The sequence below is a fragment of the Bufo gargarizans genome, chromosome 8 (assembly GCF_014858855.1).
Source record: "Bufo gargarizans isolate SCDJY-AF-19 chromosome 8, ASM1485885v1, whole genome shotgun sequence".
NCBI lineage: Eukaryota > Metazoa > Chordata > Amphibia > Anura > Bufonidae > Bufo > Bufo gargarizans.
In genome coordinates, this window is record NC_058087.1 from 112,684,631 (window position 1) to 112,699,069 (window position 14,439).

A 14,439-nucleotide genomic window follows, 5' to 3' on the forward strand; every position below is an offset into this window, starting at 1 on the left:
ATAGTGTCCTTAGTACTGCTTTTTGTCAGACACTGAAACAACACATCTTTCCAGGTCACAAGCTCAACATAGGATGGTGTTTTATGATGTTGTCAGCGAAGGACCTTATTGATTCCTTCCCCTGATTGGTTCAGAAGCTGACAGCCTGTTTAGCCAATCAGGACTGGTTCTTCTTCCACTTTTTTCCAGTGATGTAAACCTCCATCTTCTTCCTCCCTCATGATTTTCCCTGCCGATATTCACTGTAAAAATGGTGCTGGGCGCCTTTTGTATGCGATTCGTCTGAAACAAGATCTGTTTGAAGGATGACATTTTTGTGACTCATTTAGAATTGATTTGCTCATCTCTAATATAGATGTAAAAAAATGTTGAAAATGAATCATCACCTTACAGAAATTGCTGAAAAAAGTCATTCAATGTATATAGAGTAAATTATGTAATGTAGTTGTGCTTTCTTCCTCTTAAATGTAGGTGTAAAGAACTAATTTTGGCTACTTCAAGAGCTTTATTTGACCTGATTGATGAAGATACAAGACAGGTTTGTGTTGTGTTTATTTTATGGTTAAATTTTTTCTATACATAAAAAAATCCACCCCCTTTAAAGCCCGTGCATATAGGTTATACTGACCCTTCTCCCTGGCACCCGCTTCGCTGCTGATGCCCGCACGGCCACCACAACATCTCCCCGTCACGTGGATCAACACATCGGGCGATTGCTGGGGGGCGCCAATAGAAGACCATGACGGGGACGAACCTCCCTAGTGTCACCTGTCACGGCCTGCTATTGGCAGCTACCTCCCCTCCCCCACCGTTGGATGTTTTGATCCGCGTGACTGGGAGATGCAGCAGCATCAGGAGCAATGCGGGTGCCGGGGAGTGGGGTAAGTATAACCTATATGAGGCGCCCGGGCATTAGGGGGTCAGTATAGTCTCTTTAACTGTCACTTGAAGTGCCACTGTCATTAGATACTGTGTATGCAAAAATATTTAGTTGCTTCAGTAGCGCGCTTTTGTTTGCTAAACCTGTGTGGCTGCGGTACCGCAGCAGGACCGCACAAACTGCTGCATTTAGTAAGTACACATCAAGTATTTCAAGTGGTACTGCGCTCTCAAGGGAAGGGGAAGTATTGTTAAATATTACTATTACATATGCAATAATGTATGTTCCGATTGCACTACGATCTTTAAGTATTGCTACTGTTGTATATCGGTATATTACCTTGTTAGTCGGCGCTGCTAAGTAAAGGTATGCTCTCTGCTGTATTGGATCTGAGGTCCCGTGCTGTCACTGATACCTGTTGTGCTAAACAACATATGCCGCGGCCGGTAGCGTGATGCTGGTAAGTTCAGAGTAAGGCTACTTTCACACTTGCGTTCAGAGCGGATCCGTCTGGTGTCTGCACAGACGGATCCGCTCCTATAATGCAGACGATGGGATCGGTTCAGAACGGATCCGTCTGCATTATATTTTAGAAAAAATTCTAAGTGTGAAAGTTGCTCAGATGGATCCATCCAGACTTTACATTGAAAGTCAATGGGGGACAGATCCGTTTGAAATTGAGCCATATTGTGTCAACTTTGACTTACATTGTAAGGCTGGACGGATCAGTTTGCCTCCGCACGGCCAGGCGGACATCCGAACACTGCAAGCAGTGTTCGGGTGTCCACCTGCTGAGCGGAGCGGAGGACAAACGGTGCCAGACTGATGCATTCTGAGCGGATCCATCCCCATTGACTTACATTGTAAGTCTGGACGGATCCGTTTGCCTCCGCACGGCCAGGCGGACACCCGAACGCTGCAAGCAGTGTTCGGGTGTCCACCTGCGGAGCGGAGGACAAACGGTGCCAGACTGATGCATTCTGAGCGGATCCGCATCCAATCAGAATGCATTTGGGCCGTACGGATGCGTTCGGGGCCGCTTGTGAGAGCCTTCAAACGGAACTCACAAGCGGAACCCCGAACGCTAGTGTGAAAGTAGCCTTAGCGGTTTGCTCTCTCATGGAGTGACTAGTGATGTCACTTCTGTAGATAAGGGTTGCTACAGGTGCCAAAAAAAAAACGTATTTTGGACAGACGCTGTCCTTCCTTAGGATGTATTACAGGGCACTTCTAGTGCTCCCTATTTATGCGCTCACCTTCTGATGTTAATTCTTAACTCCTCATTAGGCCATTTAGTATTAGAGTATCCATGTTAAATATCCACTTTGTTTCTACCTTTGACATTTCTTTAATAAGGTGACCACCCCTTTTGTTCTTGTTAACTATTTCTACCCCACAGGAGCTTGAATCGGCAAACTTCCCTCCATGTCTTTCTTTATAATGACATGACAACGGGTGTCCCTCATATTTCCTCTGTATATTATATACATGTTCCCCTATTCTATTTTTGAGTGTTCTTTTTGTGCAGCCAACGTAGATTTTGTTGCAGGGTTAGGTTACTGTATTTATTACTACTCTTGCACGGTTTTACCCAGTACAAGAATAATCCCCTGCCCTAAACAGTTTTATGAACCAGGTGACAAATAAAATACGCAAAATTCATAAACCAAAAAATCCCCAGTACTTGAACAACATTGCAAGCGAGGAGAAAAAGGCCATTGCTAATATGCAGAAAAATAATGAAGTCATTATTTGTCCCACGGGTAAAGGCGGTGGGATAGTTATAATGAATAAGGAGAACTATTATAGAGCGGCAGAGCACATACTGAGAGACAGCAGAACATATAACATTTTAATAAATTACCCAACAGAGGTTTTTAAAAGTCAACTTAAAACCTTGATCCAAATAGGCAGAAACCAGGGAATTCTACATAAAAAAAGAAGCAGCATTCATAAATATAGAACACCGAAAAATCGCGGTGTTCTACCATAACCCCAAAATACCTAAGGACACACAAAACCCACCGGGGATACCCATTGTGTCAGGCATAGACTGCCTTACCAGTGCTTTGTCCAGATATATTGATCAACATCTACAGCCATATGCACAAGCACTTCCCACATACTTAAGTTACACAAAACATACATTACAAACGTTGAACAAAGTCAAATGGAGAGAGGATTATATAATTTGCACATTGGATATCAAATCCCTTTACACAGTGATTGAAAATCTAAAAGGAAGTTAGGCATTTAAATACTTTTTGAAAACTAAAAGGGAGATGACCGAGACGCAGATTAATTACCTTGGGGAGTGCATCATGTTTTTGTTAACTAAAAACTATTTTACATATGATGACAAATTTTACCTCCAGACGTGGGGGACCGCGATGGGGATAAGGTTCGCACTGAGGTTTGCAAATCTTAACATTGGATGGTGGGAACATCAATATATCCACCCCAACAGCAAGCTCCAGGCGTGCCTCGTCCTCTGGCGACATTTTATTGATAATACAGTTTTTATATGGGAAGGGGGAGAAAATGGCCTACGAGTTTTTAAATAATATTAATAAAAACAATTTTTATCTGGAATTTACGGCAACTTACAGTAGGAAAGAAGTTATTTTTTTTGATCTAAGTATACATATATATATATATATATATATATATATATATATATATATATAGAAGGGGACAAAATCTGCAAAAAGACGTTTAACAAGCTGACTGATGCAAACAGTTTTATAGCCATGGAAAGTTGCCACCTTCCGCGCTGGCTAGAAAATATCCCAAGAAGCCAGTTTCTACGAATTAAAAGAAACTGCACAGAAGAAGCTGAATATGAAAGGGAGGCAAAGTGTATGCAAAAGAAATTTGAACACAAAGGTTATGATATAGGTAAACTAGCTCAACAAAAATTGGAAATACGCCAATTGAATAGATCAACTCTACTAGAAGAATGAGAGACAGGTAAACCTAAGCTGGTGGAGCAAGAATCTTTAATTCCACTATTATGCCTTATAATAGTCAAGCGGAACAATTCAAAAAAATAATTAAAAAACACTGGGATACTCTAAAAGAGGATAACATAATTGGGGAGCTCATCCCTACAGAACCAAAATTTGTATACCACAAGGCGAGAAATATAGGTAACCTTATCCACAAATAGATGCACAACAACTAATAATAGCAGGGGTGCACTAGCCGGAAAAGAAGGGCAACTATTGTGCTTTTACCCATGCAAAAGATGCATTGGATGTATAGAATCACAGGGCAAGAAGATTAAATCATACATAGAAAATGCTGAAGGCTCATATAAACAAAAAAATCAAGCAATTCATAACGTGCAATAGCAGTGGACTAATATATACAATAACTTGCCCCTGCAACAAAATCTACGTTGGCAGCACAAAAGACATCTCAAAAAATGAATAGGGGAACATGTGTATAATATACAGAGGAAATATGAGGGACACCCGTTGTCATGTCATGTCATAAAGAAAGACATGGAGAGGTGGAGCTAGCGCCGGACGGGAATGGTCGCAAGCGCTTGAGCTCCGTTACACAGCGTCTCTCCCTACCTAGCCTACGCTAGCACACTCGACAAGCCATGGTGAAAATTGGGAACCCAAAGCCTGGGGAAACCACCCGCCACCAAAAGAACGCTCCAGGAGAAGGAGAAATGAATAAATTCATTAAAAAAGCGGCAGCGATATGCGCCGCTAGAGAATCTAAGATCGAGCGAACATGAGGCCTCAGGTGCTGACAGCGATACTGAAGAAACAAGGGGCTCACAAAGCCTTCCGATTTCAAGGAAATTCCTTAAAAAAACGCTGTTGAAAGCCCTCGAACCAGTCGCCCGTGAGTTGGCCTCCCTCAGACAAGATGTGAGACACATAGGAGGCAGAGTGGAACTGCTGGAAACTGCCCAAACTGCCATGCAAGAATGGCAAATGGCGGCTGCAGACAGCATCAGGAAATGCCAAGATCATCTAAACGCGATGCATACTGCACTTGAAGATCAAGAAAACCGCGAAAGGAGACCTCTGTTTTCGGGGTATACCAGAATCTATTACCGCGTCAGAAGTCCCGTCCGCGATCTTAGCCATCTGCACCGATTTATTAGGTCCGGAATATCGATCACAAGTTATTCTTGAAAGGGCCCACAGAGCTCTGCGGCTTCAACCCAATGCTTCGGACCCACCAAGGGACATAATTTGCCGCTTCCTTAACTACCAGGACAAGGAGGCGGTCCTCTTTAAATCCTGTAATGCCACTGACATCAACTATAACGGGTCACCCATTAACATCTATCGAGACCTGGCACCAGTGACCCTAAAGAAACGCAAGACCCTCAAACCTTTAACGGACTGGCTCAGGATCAAAAAAGTCCCATACCGCTGGACCTTTCCGTTCGGTCTCTCCTTTTCCATGAATGGCCATAGGCACAACATCCATTCGCATGCCGATTTGAACCAGGTGTTCGAACATTTGGAGATACAACCCTTGAAGATTGATAACTGGGACAGCATACAAGATCTAATAGCGCTCCCAGCGATCCATTATTCTACTCCATTTGAAACCAAAAGAACACCAAAGACCCAACGCCAGAAGAGGAAGAACTCTCCTTTAACCCCTAGGAGGATCAACTCTGACTACTTCTGACTCTCTAAATGGGACGTCCCTTTTTTCTTCACAGGTCGTTCATTGTTCCTGAACCAAGCTGCGACCTGCATCCGAGTACCAAGAGACTGGTAGTAATTTTAGAAAGTTCTAGCTTTCGTTTTTTTCTCTCTAGTCTCTCACCAGGCTGGGTCTTGTTAACTGTTTCCAGGCCCAGATCTTGGTTATACTTATGTCAAACAAGACTGGCACTTTTTATTTACTAACCCCTAGTTTACCATATTAATGTAAAGTTTCCTCAACTTTAATGTTATCACTGCTCTCTGATAAAATGTCTGACTTAGATCTGATATAGATTTCTTGCCGCTACCCTTACCATCTTCCCTCCCCACATTATGCCCCCCTCCCCCATCCTAGCCATACCCACTTGTCCCCCCCATAGCCCTTTCTCCTTTTTCCCTACCTACCCTCCAAGTTTTATATCATGGCAGTTTACCAAATGTTAGTCAGCTTTCTACTTAGTTTGTCTTCCAGGTAGCATTGAAGTCTTAGTCACTTATGCTATATTGGTAGTCAAACCTACATGGTCGGGTACCTGGAGGTGGGGGTCTCCACCTTGGGGACGACCCCTACTTTCAGTTACTTTCTTTTTCGGTAGGGACTGGTTTCCTAAATGATTGGATCCCGTTCTTCCCCCTACATTTGAACAATGATCCTGTTCATTTTTCTGCTTTTGTTATTTATGTTGTTTGTTTTGTTATGTATGATCTTAGATCGCAGGAGAGAGTCCATGAGAGAATTAAGCTGCACCAATTCCAGCATAAACCATCTTGCATTATATCCTGGTCAGGTATTCATCTCACTTTCTTTTTGACATTACTTCATACATTGCCAGCCTATTTAGACAGGTTAGCTCTCCTCCACACCCCCAATGGCGGACTTATGGATAGCATCATATAATGTCCATGGTTTTAACTCTCCTTCTAAGAGACGCCATATATTCGGGGTGTTGAGGAGAGACAGAGCCAATGTCTTATTTCTCCAAGAAACTCGCCTAAAGCTGAATAGATTTCCCAATCTCGCCTTCTCCCAATACTCCCAATGGTACCATTGTGGATCCCCCTCCTCTAACTCGAAAGGAGTGAGCATTGGCTTCAATAGAAGCGTCCCCTTTTTATTTAGCGACCAGCTTATAGACCCTGAAGGTAGATATCTAATGATCAAAGGAAAAATAGGCTCACAATCATACACATTTATTAAGGTGTATGCCCCTAATTTTAAGCAAACCCTTTGGCTCAAAAAAGTCCTATACTTGGCAAAGCCCTTTCATGAAGGTATCACATTATTTGGCGGGGTCTTTAATGTAGCAATAAACCCCTTAATTGACACCTCCTCACATAAGTCAGTACACTCCCAAAAAGCTCTTAGTTCCCTGATCTCCAGTTTGTGGAACTTTGACCTTGTTGATACTTGTCGAACTCTCCACCCAGATACTACTGAGTATACCTTCTACTCTTCGGCCCACAACTCATACCAACGCTTGGACTACCTGTTTATTACTAAAGGCCATATCGGGCTATGTACTGAAGAAGACGTTGGCTCTATTTTATGGTCAGACCATGCCCCGATTTATCTATCTGTATCAGTACCTCAACCAAGGGACTACAATAAACTAATCGCTACTGGGGATCCCAGAGACAAAGGCTCGTATTCATCTGTTGTTAGAGGAATATTTCACCCTGAATCACACCCAAGATATCTCGCCTCAAACTCTCTGGGATGCCCATAAGGCTTTCATTAGAGGCCACTGTATAAGCTTAAGCTCATACATCAAAAGAAAAAGAGAAAAACAAATGGAATCCCTACATAAACAGATCAGACATTTAGAAGGTTTACATAAACGCTCGCTTCTCAGTTCACATTTTAAGAAACTTAGTACCCTTAGATTCTCCCTCAAAAACTTACTAAATACGGCCTCGGCTAAATATTATCTACACTCCCAATAAAAGATATTTGCAAATGGCAATAAAGCGTAAAAATTTGTCACCCAGAGAATTAAAAAAAGAAAACCGGATAATTGCATCCATAAACTAAAAGACGCCTCAGGCTCTTGGATATTCGATCCCACAAAAATTGCGTCTCAATTTAGAGACTTCTATGAGGCCTTATACAATATAGACCCCTCTCAAAAGTCTGTTAACACCACTCAAAAAAGTCACCCAAGTAACTCTTTCTTAAAGGATTTAACACTCCCAAAATTATCAGAAGAGGTCAAATTATCTCTTCAAGTCCCATTCACCAAGGAGGAACTAGTTGAGGTCATAAGACAGTCCCCCAAAGGAAAAAGCCCAGGCCCAGATGGCCTTCCCACTCCCTACTATTTAACCTTCCTTGACACCTTGATCCCTCATCTACTTCCGATCTATAATGTGGCCCTATCGAACAATACCCTCTCGGCAGATATGACCAAGGCCCATATAATCCTTATAAGTAACTAATATATCACCCGTAGGTGACGTGAGACACAAGCGCTGGAGTAGCAAACCCGACCCCTATCTCTCTCTGTTTCTTTAATGTGTGAGTAAGTGTTTAGAAGGGAAAGAGAGGATGTAAAAGGCTATAAATCGAGACCATTAATGGGCAGTCTGTAGCGATTCTTCTAACTAGAGTAATAAACTGGTTGAGGGTACCTCCCCACCAATCGTGGGTCTCCATAGAACAAGCGCTACTGGGCAGCACATTTAGAGCCTTTCTGTTAGGCCACAAAACAGTCCAAACCTTACCCCCACTAGCATCTTCTGTAATTAGAGCCACCTTTGCTGTTTGGAGAGGGCTCAAAGATACACAACATTACATACCTTTCCCCTCGATAACCTTACAAATCAGAGACATCATGAATGTCGCCCCTAAAGCAATGTTAGATAGCGTGGTAGGATCAATTAAAAACTCTACAACCCCTGTTAGAGACATATTGGTTGACTCCCACTTGTACTCCTTAGTAGATCTGAGGACCAAGCTCAATTATCTTCACACAAATGCCTCTCCTTTACTATTTCTACGTTCATACCTCCAACAAAATATTAATCCTCTAGACTTTTCCCGTTTGGCTGGAAAGTCTTCTTGAGTGTACCCAGACCCCAACCAAATTAATCTCTCAACTTTATAATAAATTAAGATCTCCGGATGCTCTCTTTACCCCGGGATTCATTAGACTCTGGGAAAGGGATCTGAAGAGAACGTTTTCCAGACAAGACATAGACCAAATATTGACTTCCCCACACAGAGCTTCAAGATGCGTCAGAATACAGGAAAACTGCTACAAAGTGGTAGCCAGATGGTATAAAACTCCAGATAAAACGTGCTTATACTCAACGTCTGCTTCAGATACATGCTGGAGATGCTCCAAATCTCGAGGCTCATTTCTACACATGTGGTGGAAATGTCCTCCCCTGAGAGATTGGTGAAAACAGATATTTGAGATCTGCAACCAAGTCTGTGGGACCTTTTTCATCCCTCAGCCGGAGATGGCTCTGTTAAATGTATACCCCACTACTAAGAAGATCCCAAATTTAGGCCTTTATAGACAATTAATGCAGCTAGATTTTTAATTCCACTCCACTGGCTATCGCCTGATACCCCTCCTATTTAAAAATGGTGTTCCAGAGTGGATCAAATATATAGGCTCGAGGAAATTTCTAATTGGCAATGTAGATCTATTAGTAAATTTAAGGCCACATTGAATGCATGGAAAGCTTATAGAGGGCTTAAGGATCGATAGCTCTCTGATATTTACTCTACTTCTGGGGTCTTCTCTAGTTTCTCTAACCGCTACATAGGTATATTACATTGCAATCAGGTACATGTATGGATATCGTAACATAGACTAGAAACAGACTCTCTCTTTTGGAAATTGGACACTCGCCTGAATCTCGGACTCTATCTTAACACGCTAATACTCTATGCAATTTGTTGTAATGTCTCTCAATTGCCTTGTGATCTTTAACACATCATACTATTGTTGATTTGTTAACTCATATGTTAGTGCATGGAGGTCTGTCACCCTCCTATGCACCTACCTTACTATGTACTCCTGCTTTTACAAATAAAGCTTTAAAGGTAACCTGTCACTGGGATTTTGTGTATAGAGCTGAGGACATGGGTTGCTAGATGACCACTAGCACATCCGCAATATCCAGTCCCCATAGCTCTGTGTGCTTTTATTGTGGGGAAAAAAGCGATTTGATCCATATGCAAATTACCCTGAGATGAGTCCTGTCCCTGACTTATCTCACATACAGGACTCATCTCAGGGTAATTTGCATATGTATAAAATCGGTTTTTTTCCCACAATAAAAGCACACAGAGCTATGGGGACTGGATATTGTTAGCGGCCATCTAGCAACCCATGTCCTCAGCTCTATACACAAAATCCCGGTGACAGGTTCCCTTTAAAAAAAAAAAGACATGGAGGGAAGTTTGCCGATTCAAGCTTCTGTGGGGTAGAAATAGTGAACAAGAACAAAAGGGGTGGTCACCTCATCAAAGTAATGTCAAAGGTAGAAACAAAGTGGATATTTAACATGGATACCCTAATACCAAATGGCCTAAAAGCTGAAATAGAGCTTTTTTTTTGCGTTCAATTAAACATACGTATGCTGAGGTACACTGTATGTCACTGTTAAACGGATAATGAGGGGTTAGGAATTAACATCAGAAGGTGAGCGCATAAATAGGGAGCACTAGAAATACTCCCTGAGGAAGGACAGAGTCTGTCCGAAACGCGTTGGAGGTTTTTTGGCACCCGTAGCAACCCTTAGTGTCACGGGTATAGTCCCCTGTCCCTGCCTACTTGCACTACCTGCTCTAGGTGACTGAGCGCAACTGAGCGACAGTCCCTAACCTACTAAGTGCAAGCAGAGAGAACTAGACAGCAGGGAAGAGGACAGCCGCTGAGAAGTTACAATAAGCGGACAAGAGGTAGAACAGAAACAGAAGGTGAGGTGGGTCAACTAGCCAAGGTCAGTCCAGGCTCACGTCAGAACAAGGGAAGAGGCAAAGACAAATCCGTAAACAAGCCGAGGTCAAAATCCGAGAGGTAGCGTCAAGGTACAGGGAGCAGGTAGAAGAGGTGTCAAGAGGCGGATCGAGGTTCAATTCCAGAGGTAGCTTAATAACAATAAAGTGCACAGCCTATAGGACGAAAATCACGGGCAACCTGGAAGCCAGCAGGCCGCCTGTATTTATACTGGGGAGTGAGGGTCACGTGACGTCACATGACCGGCTGACAGACAAGTCGAGCACTGAGTGATCTGCTCGGCGCTCAAGGCAGACCTAGGAGCAGGGAGCCTCCCAGCTAGCAAAGAGGCCAAACACAGATCCTCGCTCCCGAAGCTAAGGAGCAGGTCTGTGGCTGATGGGGGAGCGAGTGCACCTTCGGCGTCCTGTTACACTTAGCTACAGCCGGGACAAAGTGACTCCGATTATGGGATCATACCTGTACCCGGCGATTTGTCATACAGCGAAGAATCGCCGTGATTCATATTGCCGCCTCAGTCAGTCTTCTGGGAAGGTGGGGCAGAAACCTGAGGGGGGATAAAAATGGGTGTTTGGGAACAGGTAATGGTCAGCCATTTTGGGGATCCACATAGTTTGGAGTGACTGCCCATATCTTCAGCTGTCCCCATAGCCGGAATATAACTGCTGCATCTCAGTAAGCCAATATTCTGTATTTTATCCCTTTTTATTTTATCTGTTTTTCTGCATTGTTATTGCATGTATATTTTTATCTTGAGAGTTAAGCGGACACCTGGATGTTTGGGTTCGACAAGTTCGGCCGAACTTGACCCCGAACCCGAACCCCATTGAAGTCAATGGGGACCTGAACTTTTGGGCACTAAAATGGCCCTAAAATAGTCCTGGAAAGGGCTAGAGGGCTGCAAAAGGCATCAAAATGTGCTTAAGAGCATGACAACTGTTCTGCAAACAAATGTGGATAGGGAAATTACTTAAAATAACATAAAATACAGAAAATTTTAAAATAACAATCTTGATCTAGGAGTAGGAGTTTGAGGAGGTGGTGGTTGTGGCGGTGTAGGTTAACGTGGTGGTGTAGGTGGAAGCGGCGGTGAAGGAGGAATAGGTAGGCAACACTGATTTGTGTTCTTTTTTTATTTATAAATTGGGGTATCCCCCAAAATATTGGGACATATAACAAATTAAAACACTGGCTGCAGGGCAGGTCAGCACCTCCAAGGCTGACAAAGCTTTTCCACATTTTGGCCATGCTAACCCTGCCTTCTCAGGTGCGTTGGCGACCTCTTCCTTTGCCTTGTGCGTCCACTGTGCCCCCGCTGTCAGGTGGGAATGCTATCATCAGCGTGCGCTTGTAGTCGCGCATCTTCCGATCAGTAACAGATGTTTTCACTAAATTTAGTTCCCTTTCAGCAATGTAGAGCAGGGCTTCATTCACGGCAAAAGGGGGATCTTGCCACCCAACAATAGAACAGAGCATTTTGAGAGATTTAGGACCATGTCACCCAGGCACAGCAGGGGTTTATTCACGGCAAAAGGGGGTTCATGTCACCCAGCAATAGAACAGAGGATTTTGAGAGATTTAGGCCTCTGTCACCCAGGCACAGCAGGGGTTTATTCACGGCAATAGGGCTTCATGTCACCCAGCAATAGAACAGAGGATTTTAAAAGATTTAGGCCCCTGTCACTCAGGCACAGCAGGGGTTCATTCACGGCAAAAGTGGGTTCATGTCACTCAGCAATAGAACAGAGGATTTTGAGAGATCTAGGCCCCTGTCACCCAGGCACAGCTGGAGTTCATTCATGGCAAAAGGGGGTTCATGTCACCCAGCAATAGAACAGAGGATTTTGAGAGATTTAGGCCCCTGTCACCCAGGCACAGCAGGGGTTTATTCACGGCAAAAGGGGGATATTGTCACCCAGCAATAGAACAGAGGATTTTGAGAGATTTAGGCCCATGTCACCCAGGCACAGCAGGGGTTCATTCACGGCAAAAAGGGGTTCTTGTCACCCAGCAATAGAACAGAGGATTTTGAGAGATTTAGGCCCCTGTCACCCAGGCACAGCAGGGGTTCATTCACGGCAAAAGGGGGTTCATGTCACCCAGCAATAGAACAGAGTATTTTAAAAGATTTAGACCCCTGTCACCCAGGCACAGCAGGGGTTTGTATACGCCAAAAATTGTAAAATGTCACCCGACAATTGAAAATACGATTTATTTTTCAATTTAGGGCACTAAAATTGCACTTGTTTGCATTAAAATGGCTATAAAATAGTCCTTGAAAAGGCTAGGGCGATGTAAAAGGCAGTAAAATGTGCTTAAGAGCATGGCAATTGCTCTGCAAACAAATGTGGATAGGGAAAGAACTTAAAATAAAATAACTAAAAATTACAAATTATTAACCTGCACCTCGGAGAAGGAGGTGGATATGGAGTCGGAGGTTGAGGAGGCGGTGAATGTGTTGTTGTAGGTGGAGGCAGCAATGGAGGAGGAGGAGGTAGCCCAAAAATTTTATTGGGGTAGATAGCCCCCAAAATATTGTGATAAAAAAAAAGAAAACAAAGAATTATTGCACTTGACTTGAGTGCAATAATGTATGTTTGATGGTGGTATAAATATCTGTTCTGCGCAAGGTGCAGACAAGTCTTGTGGGATCCAAGCCTGGTTCATTTTGATGAACATGAGCTTGTCCACGTTGGCTGTGGACAGGCGGCTGCACTTGTCTGTGATGACGCCCCCCTGCTGTGCAAAACACACGTTCAGATAATACACTGGCTGCAGGGCAGGCCAGCACCTCCAAGGTGTAAAGGGCAAGCTCAGGCCATGTGCCCAATTTGGAGACCCAGAAGTTGAAGGGGGCAGACCCATCATTCAGTACGTGTAGGCGTGTGCACACATACTCCTCCACCATGTTGGTGAAATGCTGCCTCCTGCAAAGACGTTCCATATCAGCTTTTCCACATGTCGGCCATGGTAACCCTGCCTTCTGAGGTGCTGGCGGTGCCCCAGCTGCGTTGGCGACCTCTTCCTGGTCCTCTGCCTTCGCCTTGTGCTTCCACTGTGCCCCCGCTGTCAGGTGGGAATGCCACCAGCAGCGCATCTACCAGCGTGCGCTTGTACTCGCGCGTCTTACGATCACGCTCCAGTGACGGAATTAAGGACAATACGTCGTCCTTGTAACGGGGATCCAGCAGAGTGGCCACCCAGTAATCAGCACAAGTTAGAATGTTGGCAACTCTGCGGTCGTTGCGGAGACACTGCAGCATGTAATCGCTCATGTGTGCAAGGCTGCCCAGAGGCAATGAAAAGCTGTCCTCTGTGGGCGGTGTATCGTCTGTGTCCTCTGTATCCCCCCATCCACGCACCAGTGATGGCCATGAGCTGGTCTGGGTGCCACCCTGCTGTGAACATGGTTCCTCCTCCTCCATCTCCTCATCCTCCACCTCCTCATCCTCCAGAACTGTGGCCTGGCTGGACAATTATGTACCTTGGGTTTTTGGGTGCAGGTACCCACCCTCGGAGCAACTTGGGAATGACTGTCCGGAAACCCTACGATATGATCCCTCTTCCTCCTCCTCCACCTCTGCCACATCCTCTTCCATCATCGCCATGAGCGTTTTTTCAAGGAGGCATAGAAGTGGGATAGTAACGCTGAGAACGGCGTTATCGGCACTGGCCATATTGGTGGAGTACTCGAAACAGCGCAACAAGGATCACAGGTCTCGCATGGAGGCCCAGTCATTGGTGTTGAAGTGGTGCTGTTCTGCCGAACAACTCACCCGTGTGTGCTGCAGCTGAAACTCCACTATCGCCTGCTGCTGCTCGCACAGTCTGGCCAGCATGTGCAAGATGGAGTTCCACCTTGTGGGCACGTTGCACATGAGGCGGTGAGCTGGAAGGCCGA

The 14,439-nt window shown here is 44.4% G+C and overlaps 1 protein-coding gene across 1 annotated transcript in view; it reads left to right on the top strand.

The window, feature by feature from the left end:
• The window catches only part of LOC122945418 (GPI inositol-deacylase-like), a 657,393-nt gene that overhangs the window by 394,502 nt on the left and 248,452 nt on the right, over positions 1-14,439 (top strand). Inside the window, exon 7 of the mRNA XM_044304488.1 lies at positions 472-538. Within this exon, the coding sequence (XP_044160423.1) occupies positions 472-538 (67 nt within the window). The remainder of the gene's footprint in view (positions 1-471; positions 539-14,439) is intronic.